The sequence below is a fragment of the Pongo pygmaeus genome, chromosome 8 (genome assembly GCF_028885625.2).
Source record: "Pongo pygmaeus isolate AG05252 chromosome 8, NHGRI_mPonPyg2-v2.0_pri, whole genome shotgun sequence".
Taxonomy (NCBI): Eukaryota; Metazoa; Chordata; class Mammalia; order Primates; family Hominidae; genus Pongo; species Pongo pygmaeus.
Genome location: NC_072381.2, coordinates 105,318,982 through 105,341,386, shown reverse-complemented (window position 1 = coordinate 105,341,386; position 22,405 = coordinate 105,318,982). Strand labels below are relative to the sequence as shown.

The 22,405-nt window shown below is 42.4% G+C and overlaps 1 protein-coding gene across 1 annotated transcript in view; it reads left to right on the top strand.

The window, feature by feature from the left end:
* The window catches only part of CPN1 (carboxypeptidase N subunit 1), a 40,331-nt gene that overhangs the window by 9,518 nt on the left and 8,408 nt on the right, over positions 1–22,405 (top strand). Inside the window, exons 3-7 of the mRNA XM_054436888.2 lie at positions 2,911–3,066; positions 7,412–7,594; positions 9,053–9,164; positions 15,060–15,199; positions 17,757–17,856. Coding sequence (XP_054292863.1) covers positions 2,911–3,066; positions 7,412–7,594; positions 9,053–9,164; positions 15,060–15,199; positions 17,757–17,856 — 691 coding nt within the window. The remainder of the gene's footprint in view (positions 1–2,910; positions 3,067–7,411; positions 7,595–9,052; positions 9,165–15,059; positions 15,200–17,756; positions 17,857–22,405) is intronic.

The following is a 22,405-nucleotide window of genomic DNA, read 5'->3' as shown; positions in this document are numbered from 1 at the left end:
AGAAGGCTAGACTATAATGTCTCACCTATCTCTTTCCCCAGTGTCTATCTGAGAGCTCTGAATAGAGAAGGACTTAAGTAAATGTTGGTTGACTAAATAGATGACCTAATGAGTGAGTGAATACATGAGGAAATAAATGATAAAATCTGAAATATGGACAGAGAAATTAAGGGATCCAGAAAGTTGATATTGCTCAAAAGAAAGATAAGTAAGCATCCTAAATTTTTTGAAAGGGGGGGAAGTGAGTTTCCATAGTGTAACCACTTTGAAAAACAGTTTAACAGTTTCTCAAAAAGTTAAACATAAGGCCGTAGTGGCTCATATCTGTAATCCCAGCACTTTGGGAGGTGGGTGGATCACTTGAGCCCAGAAGTTTGAGACCAGCGTAGGCAACATGGCAAAACCTCATCTTTACAAATAATTTAAAATTAGCCAGGTGTTGTGGCGCGTGCCTGTAAGCACCAGCTACCAGGAGGCTGAGGTGGGAGGATCACCTGAGCCCAGGAGGTTGAGGCTGCAGTGAGCCATGATCATGCTGTTATACTCCAGCCTAGGCAACAGAGTGAGACCCTGTCTCAAAACAAAAACAAAAACAAACAAACAAAAAACAATTAAACATGGACTTAGCTTATGACTCGGCACTTATAGATATCTACCCAGAGGAAATGAAAACATACATCCACACAAAGACTTGTACGTGGATGTTCAAAGCAGCATTATTAACAATAGCCAAAATGTGAAAACAACCCAAATGTCCATGAATCTCCCCCTACCAGCCTTTGCCAAAATTTGCATTCACCTGAAATCTGTGACTATGATCTTATTTGGAAATACATAGTCATCCTTCAGTATCCGTAGGTGATTGATTCCAGGGCCCCCCACCAATACCAAAATCCTCGGTTGCTCAAGTCCCTTATATAAAATGGCATAGTATTTGTACATAACTTATGCACATCCTCCTATATACTTTAAATCATCCCTAGATTACTTATGTTACCCAGTACAATGTAAATGCTATATAAACAGTTGTTATAATGTACTGTTTAAGGAATAATGACAAGAAAAAAGTATGTACATATTCAGTACAGATGCAACCATTATAGGCCTAACTACATTTTCAACCAGAGGTTGGTTGAATCCACACATGTGGAACCCATGGATATGGAGGGCCTACTGAGGGTCTTTATGGATACAATTAAGTTAAGATGAGGTCACCTAGGATCAGGATGGACTCTAAATCCAGCATAACTGGTGTCCTTGTAGGAAGAAAGAAATTTGCGAATAGAGATGCAGACAGACTGGGGAGGAGGCCATGTAAAGATGAAAGCAGAAATTAGAGTGATGGGTCTAAGAGCCAAAGAATGCCAAGGACTGCCTCTGGCCACCAGAAACTGGAAGAAACAAAGAAGGGGACCAGAGAGTGTGCCGCCCATCCAGTTGACTTGATTACAACTTCTAGCCTCCAAAGAATAAACTGGAGAATAAATTGCTGTTGTTATAAACCACCTAGTTTGTGGTGATTGTTATGGCAGCCCTAGGAAACTAATACAGTTTCCTAATACTGATAGTATTAAACTAATACTAATACTGGTGAATGGATAAACAAAATGTGATAAATCCACATAATGGAACTATTCAGCAATAGAAAGAAATGAAGTACTGATACATGCTGCAACATAGATGAACCTCACAAACATTATGCCCAGAGAGGGGGGAAAACCCACAAAAGAACAGATAATGTATGACTGACTTATGTGATCTGTCCAGAAGAGGCAAGTCTAAGGAGAGAGAAAGTTATTACCTAGGGCTGGGATGAAAATGAGAAGTGACTGTAAATGGGAATGAGGTGTCTATTTGGTGTGACAGAAATGTTCTAAAATTAGATTGCAATGATGATTATACAACTCTGTAAACATACTAAAATTCATTGAATTGTACATTTAAAATGAGTGAATTTTATAGTATATGAATTATATCTCAATAAAGCTGTTCATAAAACATTGGGGTTCCCATGATCCTGAAACACCCTACTCTTATTAGAATTTCTCTTGAGATATGTACCTCTTACACGTGATCTACAGGGAACTTGAAGCCCACCACTGTGACTTTGGATAAGTCACAGAAGAAAATGATTCATCTTCTTGTGATTTTTTCCCTAAAGAGAAAAAAATGCTACATCATTTGATTAAGCTAGTATCTAAGAACTATACAATGTCCTTCAAATATAGGATTCATGGCTGCATGCAGTAGCTGTTGCCTGTAATCTCAGCACTTTGTTTGTTTGGTTGGTTTTTTTTTAGACAGAGCCTTGGTCTGTCACCCAGGCTGTAGTAAAGTGGCACATTCTTGGCCCACTGCAACCTCCACTTCCTGGGTTCAAGTAATTCACGTGCCTCAGCCTCCCGAGTAGCTGGGACTACAGGCACGCGCCACCACACCCAGCTAATTTTTGTATTTTTTAGTAGAGATCATGTTTCACCATTTTGGCCAGGCTGATCTTGAATTCCTGACCTCAAGCGATCCACCCACCTCCGCCTCCCAAAGTGCTGAGATTACAGGCATGAGCCACTGCACCTGGCTTCTCAGCACTTTGGAAGGGCGAGGTGGGTGGATCAGTTGAGCCCAGGAGTTCGATACCAGTCTGGGCAACCAGCCTCATCTCTACCAAAAAAAGAAAAGAATAAAGAACAATTAGCAGGTGTGGTGGCATGTACTTGTAGTCCCAGCTACTCAGGAGACTGAGGTGGGAGGATCGCTTGAGCCCAGTAGATAGAGGTTGCAGTGAGCCAAGATTGTACCACTGCACTCCAGCCTGGGCAACAGTGAGAACCTATCTCCAAAAAAAAAAAAGTTAGAAAATATAGGATTCAATCTGAAACCTTCATTTTTCGTCTTTTCATTTTCCCTTAGGGCTCAAACAAGCCTGGGTATCTAGTTGGCAGGAACAATGCAAATGGAGTGGACCTGAACCGCGACTTCCCTGATCTCAATACCTATATCTACTACAACGAGAAGTACGGAGGCCCCAACCACCACCTGCCCCTTCCAGACAACTGGAAAAGTCAGGTAGGAGATGAAATTTGCAAACAAAGCAGGTAAATCAGCATCTGGAATTTCTTGCAGAAAGACTGCTAAGCCATCTTTACATCAACTAAACAAGCAAGAATTAAGCATCAACTCAATTCAGTGTTAACCCATCTAGAGCAATATTATCTATTTCTTCTGTGTCTTTGTATTTATTTTCTCCTCAGCATAGAGCCCTCCATGGAGCACACACTCACTAAGTGATTTTTTTTTTTTTTTTAAGACGGAGTTTCGCTCTGTCGCCCAGGCTGGAGTGTAATGGTGCGATCTCAGCTCACTGCAACCTTCGCCTCCCAGGTCTAAGCGATTCTCCTGCCTCAGCCTCCTGAGTAGCTAGGATTAAAGGTGCACATCACCATACCCAGCTAATTTTTGTATTTTTAGTAGAGACGGGGTTTCACCATGTTGACCAGGCTGGTCTCAAACTCCTGACTTCGTGATCTGCCTGCCTCGGCCTCCCAAAGTGCTGGGATTACAGGCGTGAGCCACCGTGGCCGGTTAAATGTTTGATATTAGTGATGATTGTGGTGAAGGATATGAAAGCAGTATCATTTGGTTGCATGGTTCTTAACAATTTTCCAAAATTATTTCACAGCCAGTTTCAGTTGATCATGCCATCATGTGAAATGTACCAAGCAGTGTTATCCATCTCTGTTTTATAGCTATTACACTTAGAGAGAAAATAATTTACATTCTCACAGGTAGTGATTGATGGAATCAGGATGAAGATGCAGGCCTTCTGATTCTTATTCCAACATTCTTTCTACTACACTAGACTGTGGACAGAAGCATTCTATAGAGAAGTCTGTCTTACATGTGATAAGCTGTATGCTTACCAACAATTAGCTATAGAAAGAGGCTCAGGCTGGGTGTGGTATCTCACACCTGTAATCCCAGCACTTTGGGAAGCTGAGACGGGAGGATTGCTTGAGGCCAGGAGTTTGAGACTAGCCTGGGCAACATAGTGAGGCCCCATCTCTACAAAACAAAAATACAAAATTTAGCTAGGTGTAGTGGCACATGTCATAGACTTAGCTATTTGGGAGGATCCCTTGAACCCAGGAGTTCAAGAGTTCAAGGTTACAGTGAACTATTGTCCTGCCTGCTCCAGCCCAGGCGACAGAGCAAGAGACCCCGTCTCCAAAAAAAAAAAAGTTCAGGGAATCTAACCCTCATTTTTTGGCCTGGCACGGTGGCTCATGCCTGTAATCCCAGCACTTTGGGAGGCTGAGGCGGGCAGATCACGAGGTCAGGAGATTGAGACCATCCTGGCTAACATGGTGAAACCCCATCTCTACTAAGAATACAAAAAATTAGCCGGGCATGGTGGCGGCTGCCTGTAGTCCCAGCTACTGGGGAGGCTCAGGCAGGAGAATCACGTGAGCCTGGGAGGTGGAGGTTGCAGTGAGCCGAGATTCCGCCACTGCACTCCAGCCTGGGTGACAGAGCGAGACTCTGTCTCAAAAAAAAAAAAAGTTCAGGGAATCTAACCCTTAGTTTTTTCTTCTCCCTTTTTTCTTTTTCTTTCTTTCTTTTTTTTTTTTTGGAGACAGAGTCTTGCTCTTTTACCTCAGGCTGGAATGCAGTGGCACAATCTTGGCTCACTGCAACCTCCGCCTCCCGGGTTCAAGCGATTCTCCTGCCTCAGCCTCCTGAGTAGCTGGGATTACAGGCACGTGCCACCACCCCTGGCCAATTTTTGTATTTTTAGTAGAGACAGGGTTTTACCATGTTGGTCAGGCTGGTCTCGAACTCCTGGCCTTGTGATCCGCCCGCCTCAGCCTCCCGAAGTACTGGAATTACAGGTGTGAGCCACAACACCTGGCCCCTTTTCCCTTTCTATATGACCTTTGACTACTTTATCATTATTATACCCTCCCTGATTTCCCTTACTCTTCCAATTGGAGGATCCCATTCAATATTCCTAGGCCTCACTCTCCAAGAGGCCTGTAATGGAAGTCCTTGGTAATGTGAGTGGTTTCACCCTGCTGGTGTGCCTGCTCCTTAAAATAACTAGGCATCCTCTGAGCATCACTGCCACCCCTGGTGATCACGCTGTGTGGGATAGTTTGAAATGTTCTATTTGTGAATGTCTAAACTTAGAGACTGGGGAAAGAAAAGCAAAGCAGGTGTAAGCCTTTTAATTGGGAGTCTCCCAAATGGAGTATTCTGGGTTTTTTTTCTCCCTTGAAAACGAAGCAAAAGCCATGCTGACATGTTAGATTTCAAACAGCAACTATCCTCTTGGTTCAAGTAAACAGTAAATAAAAAATAACTTTGTAAGGCTGGGCGCAGTGGCTCACACCTGTAATCCCAGCACTTTGGGAGGCAGAAGCAGGCAGATCAGCTGAGGTCAGGAGTTCGAGACCAGCCTGGCTAACATGGTGAAACCCCATCCTACTAAAAATACAAAAATTAGCCAGCTATGGTGGTGGGCGCCTGTAATCCCAGCTACTTGGGAGGCTGAGGCAGGAGAATTGCTTGAACCCTGATGGCAGAGGTTGCAGATGGCGTCACTGCACTCCAGCCTGGGCAACAGAGCAAGACTCCGTCTTACAAAAAAACCAAAGCCAAAAAGCAAAGAACTTCATGTTAGTCAGCATATCCAACCAGAAGAATGTTCTGATGTATTAAACTTGTTTCTCTAAGTAAAATAAGGTAATTGAATCAATGATAACTAGGCTCCCACTCAATCCTCTGTCTAAATTTTAGGGGGAAAAGCAAAGAGGTTTCCCTTGCTCTTGATGGAATAGCCTTGAGGAAGAGGAACAGTGAGAAGCTGGCCTTGTTCTGATAGAGGCTTAGGACACAAAGACAGAACTGCCCCAGAGGGTCTGAGCCCTGGTCACAGACCAAGACTGGTGCCCTCGCAATTATATTCATTCTGATTGAGACTCAACCCTATTTATCCAGTCCCCTTGGGATGGAAAAGATGGAGCCTGTAGAGCTGACCGTGGTCTAGAAGGAGCCATTAACACAGTAACACTACATAATCTCTAAAATTGTTCATCCTGAGGAGGAAAAATGCTGTAGACTGTAAATTATTTACTTACACTGCAAGTCCAAGTGGATTCAAGGCTTTCTTTGGAATATTGTCACTCACTAGCAATATAATATGCAATAGAAAGGTGGAATTTCACTGCTTAGCCAAGACTGGCCCATCTGACAGTATGTCTAACCCATGAAATTTGGATATGACCACAGGAGTGTATTCTACATGTCAATATTACAGCGGGGAGAAAGGAGGTTGAAAACCATTACTGTAAACTAGCATTTTTCAGATTGATTTATTGGAGTCCTAAATTTCTGCTAAGATGACTTAGAAGTCACTGGAGCAGTGGGTAAAATGGGAAACCCTTTTCTAGGGTCCAGAGAGAGGCCAAGCTGGGGCTCTGAGCTCTCCAATCATGATATCTCTTCATACAGAACTTCTCTTTTTTGGCTGGGAATGGTGGCTCACGCCTGTAATCCCAACACTTTGGGAGGTGGAGATGGGCACATTGCTTAAGGAGTTCAAGACCAGCCTCGGTAACATGGCAAAACCCCATCTATACAAAAAATACAAAAATTAGCCAGGTGTGGTGTTGCATGCCTGTAGTCCCAGCTACTAGGGAGGCTGAGGTAGGAGGATCGCTTGAATCCGGGAGGTGGTGGCTGCAATGAACTGAGATTGCACCACTGCACTCCAGTCTGGGTGACAGAGTGAGACCCTGTCTCAAAAACAAAAAACAAAACAAAACAAAAAACTTCTCTCTCTCTCTCCCTTTCTTTCTCTCTCAACAGACTTTATTTTTTAGGGTAGTTTTAGGTTCACAGCAAAATTGAGCAAAAAGTAGAGTTCTCATATACTCCCCACCCCACTCCACCCACCCCACCATCAACATCCCACCCCAGAGGGGTGTGTTTATCACAGTCAGTCATGAACCTACCTTGACTCATCATGAGCGCTCTGAGTCCATAGTTACGTTACTGCTCTTTTGGTGTTGTGCATTCTACGGGTCTCAACAAAGGTATGATGATATATAGCCACCATTATGGTATCATGCAGAATAGTTTCCTTGCCCTAAATGCTCTCTCTTTACCTCTTTTGTATATTGGGATTCCACATAAGATTTCATTTTGAAAAAACTCTATACACGCCATTGTTGAAACCATCATGCCAAAGGTCAACATTTCCCCATCTCCACTTTTCATATCCGCCAAGACGCTCACTGTTTCATTCAGACATTTTATCTCCTCAGGCCACTTCCTGACAGACTTACTCTAACCGCCATTTGTTTGGTAGCCCCAGTTGCCCCTTCACCGCCAACCTCTCGCCTCCTCCCAGGTGGAACCCGAGACCCGGGCAGTGATCCGGTGGATGCACTCCTTCAACTTTGTTCTTTCAGCCAATCTCCACGGAGGGGCGGTGGTGGCCAATTACCCGTATGACAAGTCCTTTGAGCACCGGGTCCGAGGGGTCCGCCGCACCGCCAACACCCCTACGCCTGACGACAAGCTTTTCCAGAAGGTATGTGGAGAAGGGGCTTGTCCCGCCAGGGGAACTTGGGGCTCAGGAGATGAGCTTAAGATCAGTAACACAGAACCCTTTTCAGCGCGAGGCCACAGAAAGTAATTGAAAATACCGCTTGTTTGTGAGGAGCTTACAGTCTAGTAAATGACATTTGGTTTTGAATGATAAGCCATAGATTCATAACAAAGTAAATACAAAGAAAACTTTATAGTAATTACCACGATGCAGAAAATACTTAGGCTAATGATGAGCGAGAAAAATGCCCAAAGACTAATAGCACGAGTGTCATTAAATGTGAATTTCTGGGGGGTCTAAAGTAGAATTTTATGATAATATATCCATATTAATGAAAAATAGACTGTGATAGTATTAGGTGGGGCCTTAAAGAAAAAAAGAAAAATAGACTACATGAAAAAGATTTAAAGTTCAAAACGATATGTTAACATTAATTTTATATTAATATATAAAATGGTATAATATAATAAATTTGTAATTATTGGCCTGGCACGGTGGCTCACGCCTGTAATCCCAGCACTTTGGGAGGCCGAGGCAGACGGATTGCCTGAGGTCAGGAGTTTGAGACCAGCCTGCCCAACATGGCAAAACACTGTCTGTACTAAAAATACAAAAATTAGCCAGGCACGGTGGTGGGTGCCTGTAATCCCAGCTACTTGGGAGGCTGAGACAGGAGAATCACTTGAAGCTGGGAGGCGGAGGTTGCAGTGAGCCAAGATTGTGCCACTGCACTCCAGCTTGGGTGACAAGAGTGAAACTCCGTCTCAAAAAAAAAATTATATACGAATGTATTAATATATAATATATCTATATAATTTAAATAAACATTAATGATATTAAGTATTAATCATTAATGAACTACATGGTGAATAGCACATTGTTTTTTTCTCCATTGATCTCACTTTGCCCACTGTATAGTAAATAGTAATGAAGGAGAATTATAGAGTTCAAATATATTCCTCTCCCTCCAACGCACACCTCTCACCCCCTAAATATGCATTACTTTTCCTGGAGAAGTCTTGCCTTACTTACTCCTTGATTTCTTTGACAAAATTCGGCTAGAAAATGGCACAAAAACAAGGGACCTTCAATATCATCTAGTGCAACTCCTCACTTTGCACAAGAGAAAACTCAGCCCCAAGATAGTGACAAAATCAGAATACAGATTTCATAACTCTAGTCTGCCACACATACACTCTCTTAGACACACAGTCACATTCACACACATGCATTCACACATACCCACCTCCATATACACACTCATACACACACACATACACACGCTGTCTCTATCCCTGATCTTATTTTCTTTCACTAAAGCAAATAATTCACTGTTTATATACCCAGCAGGGCTTCTTGGCTTCAACCTAACTGTGAGTAGGAGCATTGCCGTTTGAGTTGGGAATCATCAAGGTCGTTTTCCTCCTGCTTTTCCTCTAGCTGGCCAAGGTCTACTCCTATGCACATGGATGGATGTTCCAAGGTTGGAACTGCGGAGATTACTTCCCAGATGGCATCACCAATGGGGCTTCCTGGTATTCTCTCAGCAAGGGTAAGGGGAGTCCTGGGAACTTCTCAAGCTCAAGTGGAATAGTGCTCATTTCTCCTTCTAAATTCCCAGTTTTCTCAGGGAAACAATGGGAATAGCATAGAATTTTGCACTCAAGTTGAGATCTGGAAAATGAGGAAGTCTCAGGTTGGCATTTAGTGATCATATTGTGATTCTTTAAAACTAAGGTGGGGATGGCCGGGCACAGTGGCTCATGCCTGTTATCCCAGCACTTTGGGAGGCCGATGAGGGTGGATCATGAGGTCAGGAGATCGAGACCATCCTGGCTAACACAGTGAAACCCCATCTCTACTAAAAATACGAAAAAATTAGCCAGGTGTGGTGGCGGGCGCCTGTAGTCCCAGCTACTTGGGAGGCTGAGGCAGGAGAATGGCGTGAACTTGGGAGGCAGAGTTTGCAGTGAGCCGTGGTCGCATCACTGCACTCCAGCCTGGGTGACAGAGTGAGACTCCGTCTCAAAAAAACAAAAACAAAAAATAACTAAGGTTGGGACACCTTTTGGTCCTGTAAAACTGGTGGTTTACACAATAGATTAGGGCATAGGAGGAAAATAATGTAGTCACTTGTGGGATCTGAGAGTAGATTGGGTTGAAACTGTCTTGCCCATTTACTAGTCATGTGGCTCTGGGATGGATAATTACTTATTCTCTCTGTGCTTTGGTTTCCTCATCTGTAATTAAGAATAATAAGGCCAGGCATGGTGACTCATGCCTATAATCCCAGCACCTTGGGAGGCCGAGAAGGGAGAATCTCTTGAGGCCAGTAGTTTGAAACCAGCCTGGGCATCATAGCAAGACCTCATCCCTACCAAAAAAAAAGAAAAATTAGCTGGGTATGGTGGTGCACACCTGTAGTCCCAGCTAATGGGGAGGCTGAAGTGGGAGGATCACCTGAGCCCAGGAAGTCAAGGCTGCAGTGCAGTGAGCCAAGATTGCACCACTGCACTCCAGCCTGGACAACAGAGTGAGACTCCAAAAAAAAAAAAAAAGAAAGAATACTTGCCTCATAATTTTAATATGAGTATTAAATAAAATAATACACATAAGGCATTTGGAAATGCCTGGCTTATAAATGATGTAACTGTATTTTAAAAAGTAGCACAGAGGTATGTCTCACACAGCAACAGATGAGCAGAGGAGCTGGCCTGGGCACAACCAGTTCCCCTGAGATGCATTTCCCGGACCCTAACTGCCAGGCCCCCACAAGCAGGGGTTTGCCATGGACATTGGCCATTGATAATGTAGCCTTCAAGAGCAGAAACCTCCACAAGAGACTTCTGTCTCTATCCCCTGGGCCTTCCCCATGACCAGGGGTCAAGATAGAACCTCTGTTTATGAGCCTTCACTGGATTGAAGGATAGAGAAGAGTCTGGAGCAAGAAGCTGAGTTCTTTTAGGAATCATTCTCTAGCACCTGTCTTTCCCCATCCCTCAAATCTGACCTCGCCATGGCCCAGGCCACAGATTGGTGAGAGCTGAGTTGGTGGCTGGTCCTGTGGAGAGTAGAGAAGTGCAAAACCGAGGAGTTGCCATGTACTGGGAGGGTAGACTGGGGACGAAAACTCGCTTGAATACAAGGCACGGCTGGGTGCAGTGGCTCATACCTGTAATCCCAGCGCTTTGAGAGGCTGAGGTGGGAGGATGGCTTAAGGTGGGAGTTTGAGGCTACAGTGAGCTATGATCATGACACTGCACTCCAGCCTGGGCAGCAGAGCGAGACCCTGTCTCTGAAAAATAAATAAATACATCCATAATTTTAAATTTTTTAAAAGTTACTTTCTTTAGTTTGCATTAGGAAAGCAAAATATTTTTTGCCCTCCAAATTGAAAATAACCAATATACTTTTTCAAATCATGCTTGTTCTTTTTTTCTCTCTTTCCTCCCTCTCCCTCTCCATCCTCTGAGAGAGCAAGGCCCATGCCTCCACTGAGAATCATTGCCGTAAATTAAGCTGGTACAATTCCAAGGTCATTAAATTTATCAAAATGATTCTTCCAACAGTGTGGTCTCTTGATTAGCATATCAGCATGAGCTGGGAACTTACTAGAAATGTACATTTCTAATAAGTTGTACCCCACCTCGTACCTACTGAATCAGAAACTCTGGGGGTGAAGCCCAGCAAGCTGTATTTAGCCAGAAGGTTCAGCCTTCTAGGTGATTCTAATGCATGGAGAGAACCAATTTACTTATTTATTTTATTCAAGCATTTTTAAATTTTTATGGATACATACGAAGTGTATATATTTATGAGATATATGTGATATTTTAATACAGGCATGCAATGTGTAATAATTACATCAGGGTAAATGAGATGTCCATCCCCTCAAGCATTCATTTCTTTGTGTTACCAACATTCCAATTGTACTCCCTCAGTTATTCTAAAAGGTACAGCAAATTATTGCTGATGGTAGTCACCCTTTTGTGCTATCATTCATTCTTTCTAACTGTTTTTTGTATCTATTAACCATCCCCATTCTCCCCACCCCCACCATCCTTCCCAGCCTCTGGTAACCATCCTTCCTCTTTGTTTTCATGAGTTTAATTATTTAAATTTTTAGCTCCCACAAATGAGAAAGAACGTGAAAAGTCTGTTTTTCTTTGCCTGGCTTCATCCCTGTTTTTGCGAATGACAGGATCTTATTTTTTTTAATGACTGAATAGTACTCCATCGTGTGTATGTGCCACATTTTCTTTATCCATTCATCTGTTGATGCACACTTAGGTTGCTTCCAAATCTTGGCTATTGTGAATAGTGCTGCAGCAAACACAGGAGTGCAGATAACTCTTCAACATACTGATTTCCTTTGTTTTGGGTATATACCCAGCAGTGGGATTGCTGAATCAACTGGTAGTTCTATTTTTAGTTTTTTGAGGAACCTCCATACTGTTTGGAGACAGCTAATTTAATAGGCTGTAGTTATTATCTTCAACTTTCCCCATTCTTTCTGTAACAGCTGCTTGCACTCATCTGCTTAAAAAGTAAGTGATAATTTTTTTCATCTTCATTTATTTATTTATTTTGAGATGGAGTCTCTTTCTGTCACCCAGGCTGAAGTGCAGTGGCTCCATCTTGGCTCATTGCAACCTCTGCCTCCCGGCTCAAGCGATTCTCCTGCCTCAGCCTCCCGAGTAGCTAGGACTACAGGGACCTGCCACCACACCTGGCTAATTTTTGTATTTTTAGTAGGGACGGAGTTTCACCATGTTGGTCAGGCTGTTCTCAAACTCCTGACCTCAAGTGATCCGCGTGCCTCAGCCTCCCAAAGTGCTGGGATTACAGGCGTGAGCCACCGTGCCCAGCTTCATTTTTATTGTGCTAAAATATACATAACATAAAATTTACCATTGTAATAATTTTTAAGCATATGATTCCGTATTATTAAGTACATTTGTGATGTTGTACAGTCATCACCAGCACTCATCTCCAGAACTCTTTTCAGCTTGTAAAACTGAAACCCTATACCCATTAAACAATAACTCTCCATTTCCCCTTACCCCAGCCCCTGGCAACCACCATTCTACTTTTTGTCTTTATGATTTTGACTGCTCTAAGTACCTCATATAAGTGGGATCATGCAATATTTGTCTTTTTGTGAATGCCTTATTTCACTTACCATAATGTCCTCAAAGTTCATCCATGTTATGATGTTTGTCAGAATTTCCTTACTTTTTAAGGCTGAACAATATTCCATTGTATGTTTATACCACATTTTGTTTCTCATTTATCCACCAATGGACACTTGGGTTGCTTTCACATTTTAGCTATTGTGAATAATGGTGCTACAAACATGATGTGCAAATATCTCTTTGAGACCCTGATTTCTGTTCTTTTGGATATATAAACCCAAAAGTGGAATTGTTGGACATAAGGTAGTTCTATTTTTAATTTTTTTGAGGAACTACCATACTGTTTTCCATAGAAAACACCGCCCGTGCACAGGAGTTTCAATTTCTCCACATCCTCACCCAACTCTTTGTTTTGTTTTTTTTGTTTTTTTATAGTAGCCATCGTAATAAGTTCAAGGTAGTATCTCATGGTAGTTTGATTTGCATTTCTCTAATGATTAGTGATATTGAGCATCTTTTCATGTGCTTATTGGCCATTTATATACCTTCTTTGGAGAAATGTCTATTCAAGTCCTTTGCCCATTTAAAAAATCAAGTTGTTTGGGGTTTTTGTTGTTGTTGTTGTTATTGTTATGTTTTAGGAGTTCTCTGTGTATTCTGAATATTAATATCTTATCAGATATGTGAATCACAAATATTTTTCCCATTCCATGGTTGTCTTTTTACTCTGTTGACATTGTATTTGTTTGTTTGTTGGTCTGTTTGATTCTGTCATCACCTATTCTGTCCTAGAGATACTGTCCTTTGATGAACAAAATTTTTCCATTTTCATGAAGTCTAATCTGTGATTTTTTTTCTTTTGTTGCCTGTGTCTTTGATTTTATATCCAGGAAATCATTGCCAAATCCAATGTCATGAAGCTTTTGCCCTATATATTCTTCTAAGAGTTTTATAGTTTTGGGTCTTATGTTTAGGTTGCTGATCCATCTTGAGTTAATTTTTGTATGTGGTGTTAGATAAGGCTCCAACTTCATTCTTTTGCATTTGGATATCCAGTTTCTCCAGCACCGTTTGTTGACATGACTGTCCTTTCCCCATTGAACGGTCTTGGCATTCTTGTCAAAAATGCTTTGACAATATATGCTAGAGTTTCTGGGCTGTCTTCCATTCCATTGATCTGTATACCTGTCTTTACACCAGTACCACATTGTTTTGATTACTGTAGCTTTGTAGTAAGTTTTAAAATCAGAAATTGTGAGTCTCTAGCTTTGTTCTTCTTTTTCAAGATTGTTTTTCCTCTTCTGGGTTGCTTAAAATTCCATATGAATTTTAGGATGGGTTTTCTATTTTTGCAACAAACATCATTGGGATTTTGATAGGGATTGCATTGAATCTGTAGATCACTTTGGGTAGTATAGACATTTTTAAGTGGATAATTTTTAACCCAAATGAAATTGTAATGTAAATAACCATCCTAATAATGAGAAACATATTAAAAAGTAATTGATTCAATTGAATAATGTAGAGGATCAGAACAAGCAAGTATTTTATAGAAAAAGAAGAAAATATAGCTGTCTTCTGCTTCTTCGGGAGTCTGTTTTTCTGGGATGGGTATTTTCGGATTAATATTGTGTTCTTAGATAGGAGAGGGGATGTGAAAGCAAAATGTTAATCTCATTCCTAACCTTCCAGGTCTGAAGAACATTGTAGTTCAAGGAGAAAATCTGTTCTTTTAAAAACAGTCCATGTGCATAGTCTATAGTAAGGCACAGCTAATAAGCAGACTTTGGAAATGATAAAAGGGACAAGAAGTGAAATTCAGTCATGAAATGGAAAAAAACATAAAGGATGAAGATGACAAAAGGGGCATTTATGAAGAGAGGAAACTGCAGAGAGAGAGGCATGTGAACTGGGAACTTGGGAAAAATTTTATGGAGGAAAGAAAGAAATAGAGGTCAAGAGGTAGAATAGAAGTTGATGAAGAAAAGAAAAAAAGAAGGTAATGAAGGGGGTGCTGGATGTTTCCAACACAAAGAAATGATAAATGTTTGGGAGAATGGATATTCTAATTAGCCTGATCTAATCACCATACATGTGTCTATTGAACGTCACTATGCGTGCCCCATGAATACGTACATATTATTATGTGATGTACATGAATATGTACACATTATGTGCCAATGAAATAAATAAAATTAAAAGGTAATTCCCAAATAAATAAACACAGAAAATTTTAAAAAGGGAGAGAGATGAAATGGGGCATTGGGTGGGAACCTGGTTATGGAAATCTGCCTCTGCCCTCTTTCCCTTAGGAATGCAAGACTTTAATTATCTCCATACCAACTGCTTTGAGATCACGCTGGAACTGAGTTGCGACAAGTTTCCACCCCAAGAGGAGTTACAGCGGGAGTGGCTGGGTAATCGGGAAGCCCTAATCCAGTTCCTGGAACAGGTAAAACCTCATTTGTTAACTCTCATGTTTGCAAAAAGAGAAGTGCTTCTCAATGGTAGGCAAGGTGTTTCACTGGTTCAGGTCTGACTTTTGCTCTGACTCAGTCCAATAGATCTGGGCGTCTTCTTCCATTGAGATTTATTCATTCAACATTATTGAGCAGCTGAACACAGTGGTTCTCACCTGTAATCCCAGCAGTGTGGGAAGCTGAGATGGGAGGATCACTTGGGCTCAGGAGTTTGAGACCAGCCTGGGCAACACAGCTAAACCCCATGTCCACTAAAAAAAAAAAAAAATAGCCAAGCATGGTGGCATGCTCCATGCTCCTGTAGGCCCAGCTACACAGGAGGTTGAGGTGGGAGGATCGCTTGTCTTGTGCCGGGAGGTCAAGGCTACAGTGAGCTGTGATCATGCCATTGCACTCCAGCCTGGGCAGCAGAGCAAGACTCTTCTCAAAAAAAAATTATCAAGCACAACTATTTGTCAGAAACTGTACTATATGCTGTGAATTATGAATAAATAAGCAAATATCCCTGCCCATATGGAACTTACCTTCTAGTGAGGAGAGACAGGCAATAAACAATAAATTGTATAACATGTTAAAAGAGAAATGCTATGAAGAAAGTCTTACAGAGGAGGTGACATTTAAACAAAAATTTCAAGGAGGTTAGGGAGAGAAACATGCAGATATCTAGGGGATAAAAGGGTTCCTCAAAATGGACACAACTGCAAGTACAAAACCAAAAAAAAGAATAGGAAAAATGCTCAGCACCACTAATCATTAGGGAAATGCAAATTAAAACTACAGTGAGATTCCACCTCAAATTGATTAGGATGACTGCTATCAAAAAAACAGAAATTCACAAATGTTTGCAAGGATGTGGAGAAACTGGAACCCTTGTGTACTATTAATGGGAATGTAAAGTGGTACATTCATTATGAAAAACAGTTAATGGCAATTCCTCAAATAATTAGAATTCCTATGTGCTCCAACAATGCCACTTTTGAGTATATATTCAAAAGAATGGAAATAAGGGCCTCAGAGATATTTGCACACCCATATTCGTAACAGCATTATTTACAATAGCCAAAAAGTGGGAGCAACCCAGTGTTCATTGGTGGATGACTGTATAAACGAATGTGGTATATCCATACAGTGGAATATTATACAGCCTTAAAAAGGAAGGAATTTGTTGCCAGGTGTGGTGACTCACGCTTGTAATCCCAGCACTTTGGGAGGCTGAGGTGGGTGGATCACCTGAGTTTGAGAGTTTGAGACCAGCCTGAACAACATGGAGAAACTCTGTCTTTACTAAAAATACAAAATTAGCTGGGCATGGTGGCACATGCCTGTAATCCCAGCTACTCGAGAGGCTGAGGCAGGAGAATTGCTTGAACCTGGGAGGTGGAGGTTGTGGTGAGCCGAGATCACGCCATTGCATTCCAGCCTGGGCAACAAAAGCGAAACTCCATCTCAAAAAAAAGGAAGGAAATTCTGACACATGCTACAACATGGATGAATCTTGAGGACATTATGCCAAGTGAAATTAGCCATCCACAAAAAGACAAATACTGTATTGTTCCACTTATATGAGGTACTTAGAGTAGTCAAAATTATAGAGATGGAAAGTATTGATAGAATGGTGGTTGCCAGGGGCTGGGGGAGGGGATAATGGAGAATCATTGTTTAATAGATATAGGGTTTCAGTTTTTTAAGATAAAAAGAGTTATGCAGATGGGTGGTGGTGATGGTTGCACAACATTACAAATGTTTTTTTTTAGATGGAGTCTCGCTCTGTCGCCCAGGCTGGAGTGCAGTGGTGTGATCTAAGCCCACTGCAACCTCCGCCTCCTGGGTTTAAGCGATTCTCCTGTCTCAGCCTTCTGAGTAGCTAGGATTACAGGTGTCCACCACCACACCTGGCTAATTTTTGTATTTTTAATAGAGATGGGGTTTCACCATGTTGGCCAGGCTGGTCTCAAACTCCTGACCTCAGGTGATCCGCCCACCTCAGCCTCCCAAAGTGCTGGGATTACAGGCATGAGCCACTGCACCTAGCTAAATGTATTTAATAACACTGTACACTTAAAATGGTAAATTTTATTTTATGTGTATTTTATTACAGTCTGTCACAGCAAATAAAAAAAATTTTTTTTAAAAAAAAAAGAAAGAAAAGAAAGCCAGGACACCAGTGTGGCTGGACTGATCTCAGAAGTAAGGGAGAGAAAAGGTGGTTGGAGATGGGATCAGAGAGCTAACAGGTAGCTTTACAGACAGACCATCACAAGAACTGAGCTTTTGCTCAGAGTGGGTTAGGTTTTGAGTAGGATAGTGACATGATTTGAGTCAGGCTTTAACAGGAACGCTCTGACCACTCTAATTGCGAAGAGATTAATTGGGGCAGGGAGAGAGGCAAAGAGACCAGTTAAGGGACTATTACCATCATCTTTGTGAAGATAAAATGCAAAAACATAAGAGAAAGGGCTTTGAGACTCTAAAATACTGTACGAACGGTACAAATGTTTTATGATCATAACTATGTACTTGTTCCTGCAGGTTCACCAGGGCATCAAGGGAATGGTGCTTGATGAGAATTACAATAATCTCGCCAATGCTGTCATTTCTGTCAGTGGGATTAACCATGATGTCACTTCAGGTAGGTGGTCACTGCTTAGGGGTAAGAAGAAAGCATTCACTCCTGCCATCTTCTTCGGCATAATCAAGGGGCCAGTTTGTAAGCCGGTGAAACCAGCAGGGATGTCAAGGATGCTGGGAGTGGGGGGGATGGAAGAAAGAAGGGCAATGAAGATGGAGACAGTAAATTAAGAGGCTGAATCAAACAACCAAGATGTTTTAATGGAAAATCTTTTGCTTCTGATGCAAGCAATCCCTGAGAGGTCAGGACCAGGAAAGACTGATGTAAATGTAACTTCTCGTCAGCATTCAGGAGTTGCTACCACATACAATTTTGTTAGGGGTATTTTCTGGGCTTAAGCCTGTTAATAGCTCACATACTGGTGTGAAATCGGGTAGAAAGAGGACTGTAAAACAGATAGTTAGCCTTGTTGCTGACTTGGCATTTCCCTACACCTCCACTGGGAAAGTTAGCAAGATTCTTTCCATCATAGGCTTACTGTTGGGGCAAGATTGATGGTGGAGGTGGATCTTAGAGCTACCTGGAACCTCCTAGAAGGGTACAGAATTATCTCACAGCAGAATGGTGTTGTAAGCTGACTCAGCCCAGCTTGATCATGCACAACTTGTAGGATTTTTTTTGTTTTATTTTGCTTTTAATGCATAACAGTGGCTACCAATGGTTATGGTTACAGGTAGGTGAGATTTGCCTAAATCTCCACCATTTTTTCTTTTTTTTTTTTTCTTTTTGAAAAGGAGTCTCATTCCGCCATCCAGGCTGGAGGGCAGTGGTGTGATCTCACTGCAACCTCTGCCTCCTGAGCTCAAGCCATCCTCCTACCTCAGCCTCCAATATAGCTGGGACTACAAGCATGCAACACCATGCCTGACTAATTTTTTGTGTTTTTTGTAGAGATGGGGTTTCACCATGTTGCCCAGGCTGGTTTTGAGCTCCTGGGCTCAAAAGCCTCCCAAAGTACTAGGGTTACAGGTGTGAGCCACCACACCCAGCCCTCCACACAACCTTAATACTAGCAAGTCTCACCTGAATTTTACTACACTAACATTTATTACCAAGCAGCCATTTCACAGTTCCTACAATCTGTTTAAGCTGGATAAACTAACGCTCAGCTTTCTGTCCTTTAAAGTGATCTCAGTGCATCTTACATGAAAGGTTCATTCAAGGCAAAGGTAATGTCTAAAGGCAGAATCCTGTAGCCTCACAGTGAAGTATCAGACAAGCAGAGCCTGTTAGCCCAATGTCTGGACACAGGACTGTTTAGGAATCCAAACTCAGGAACCATCCTTTTTATTTGTTTTTTCTTTTTCCGTTTTTTACAGAGATGTTTCTGAGTTGTAGGAATCATTCTTATGAGCACAGCCTTCTTCAGGGGTTGCTAGATTCTTTCTAGCAAGGTGATGGGATCTCACTATGTTGTCCAAGCTGGTCTCAAACTCAAGCAATTCTTCTGCCTCAGCCTCCCAAATAGCTGGATTACAGGGTCTCACTCTATTGCCTGGGCTGCAGTGCAGTGGTGCAGTCAGGGCTCACTGCAGCCTTGACCTTCCAGGCTCAGGTGAGCCTCCCTCCTCAGCCTCCCAAGTAGCTGGAACTACAAGTGAACACCACCATGCTCAGCTAATTTTTTTATTTTTTATTTTTTATTTTTTTACAGAGACAGAGTTTTGCCCTGTTGTCTAGGCTGGTCTCGAACTCCTGAGCTCAAGTGATCTGCCTGCCTCAGCCTCCCAAAGTGCTGGGATTCCAAGAGTGCACACCTGGCTTTTGCTAGATTCTTATGCTCTGTCCAAGCAAGTGTGGGAATGTCTCTAAAACAGTCTAGCCAATCAACGTATATTGCTGGGCACAGTGGCTCATGTCTGTAATCCCAACACTTTGGGAGGCTCAGGCGAGAGGAACACTTGAGGTCAGGAGCTCAAGACCAGCCTGGCCAACATGGTGAAACCCCCGTCTCTACTAAAACTACAAAAATTAGCTGGGTGTGGCCAGGAGCAGTGGCTCACGCCTGTAATCCCAGCACTTTGGGAGGCCAAGGCAGGCGGATTGCCTGAGCTCAGGAGTTCGCAACCAGCCTAGGCAACACGGTGAAACCCCATCTCTACTAAAATACAAAAAATTAGCCAGGTATAGTGGTGTGTGCCTGTAGTCCCAGCTACTCGCGAGGCTGAGGCAGGAGAATCGCTTGAACCCAGGAGGTGGAGATTGCAGTTAGGCAAGATCATGCCACTGCACTCCAGCCTGGTCGACAGAGTGAGACTCCATCTCAAAAAAAAAAATTAGCTGGGTGTAGTGGTGTGGTCTGTAGTCCCAGCTACTCAGGAAGCTAAGGCACAGAGGCATGAGAATCATTTGAACCCGGGAGGTGGAGGTTGCAGTGAGCTGAAATCATGTCACTTCACTCCAGCCTGGGCAGAGTGAGACTGTTTCAAAACAACAATAAAAACAAAGCATATTAAACCCCACTAATTTTTCCAATAAGTGCCACTTTCACCAGCCATTGTGTTAATTAACAAATTATTAGGCTGGGCACAGTAGCTCACACCTGTAATCCCAGCGCTTTGGGAGGCCAAGGCGGGTGGATCACCTAAGGTCAGGAGTTCAAGACCAGCCTGGCCAACATGGTGAAACCCCCATCTCTACTAAAAATACAAAAAATTAGTCGGACATGGTGGCAGGCACCTGTAGTCCCAGATACTCAGGAGGCTAAGGCAGGAGAATCACTTGAACCCAGGAGGTGGAGGTTGCAGTGAGCCAAGATCGAGCCACTGTACTCCAGCCTAGGCAACAGAGCAAGACTCCATCTCAAAAAAAAAAATTTTTTTTTTCATTTCGCCAGTGGAAAAACCCATTGTAAACATTCGTTATTACTGAGCAAAGCATCTAGTGTTGTTGAGAGAGAAAGCTAGCTGAAGCCCTCATAGTAGCTGCATCTGGAATGGGGCCTTTCTGATACAACACTCGCTAACCACTTCAGGATTCAAGTCTCCAATTAAGAAAACGACAACCCCTGGGGTGACATTTCAACTATCCAACACATGTACTTTGCTGAAGTATTGTAAAGTAAATTACAGGCATTTAATAGGGGGCAGAAAAAAACTTCCTCATTATTGTTTGTCTCAATGTTTATTGTATTTATTATTTCAAATATTCATTGCTATATACTTAAAATGAATTTTAAAATCACTGTCATAATTGAGTCTAAAGGTATGGAAAGTCATTAGCCAAAATGCTCTTTCCCTGTTATAGAAAAACAGGCTTCTTTTGAATTTTATTTTTCCCTTGCCATACTTTTGAAGGTGATAAAAGAAATTTTTTTGTTTTTTGAGACAGAGTCTTGCTCTGTCGCCCAGGCTGGAGTGCAGTGGTATGAGCCACTACAACCAGCCCAATAGAAGAAATATTAAAAATAAGATTCTCACTGGGCACAATGGCATATGCCTGTAATCCCAGCACTTTGGGAGGCTGAGCTGGGAGAATTGCTTGAGGTCAAGAGTTCAAGACCATGCTGGTCAACATAGCAAGACCCCGTCTCTACAAAAAATAAAAATAATAAAATTTACCAGTCACAGTGGTGTGTGCCTATAGTCCCAGCTATTCAAAAGGCTGAGGCAGGAAAATTGCTTGAGTCTGGGAGTTCAAGGTTGCAGTGAGCTATGATAGCACCACTGCACTCTAGCCTGGGCAACAGAGTGAGACCCTATCTCAAAAAAAGAGGTAGGACTCTCAAAATCGTATCTTTACTGGTCATGTAGTCCAGCCTTCCCATTGAATATAAAATTACACCCATACAACACCGCCGACAGCTTTTTGTCCAACTCAGGGCCTCCATGTTCAGTGGCGCAGGTTTTGCACTGTACATCTGTGTAGCCTTTCCAGGCTTCTGATCTAGTCTGTGCTTGAGTGCTCACAATTTCATAAAGCAGTCCATTCCTTTTTTTGTAGCTCTGTTTCTCTCAACAGGTTTGTTTGTTTGTTTGTTTTATTTGAGACAGAATCTTGCTCTGTCACCAAGGCTGGAGTGCAGTGGCGTGATCTCGGCTCACTGCAGCCTCCACCTCCCGCGGTCCAGCAATTATCCTGCCTCAGCCTCCCAAGTAGCTGAGACTACAGGCATGTGCCACGACGCCTGGCTAATTTTTGTATTTTTAGTAGAGATGGGGGTTTCACCATGTTGGCCAAGCTGGTCTCAAACTCCTGACCTCAGGTGATCCACCCACTTGGGCCTGCCAAAGTGCTGGGATTACAGACATGAGCCACCGCACCTGGCCTCAACAGGTTTTATTTCTGTCTAGCAAAATCTGCCTCCCTGCAACTTAAACCCATACTTCTCATTCTTATTTCTTTAGATAGACATCATTTCTTCACAGTGGCCTTTCAAATATCAAAACTGTGGTCTCACGTAATTTCTTTATTAGGCAAAACATTCACAGACCTTTCAACCTTTCCTCTCTCCTAGTGATCCTTTACTGGAGATGAGTTTGTATTAACTACAGGGTCTAGAATTACATTTAACACGTTCAGTGTAGAGCACAGTAAAACTCCTGCTTCG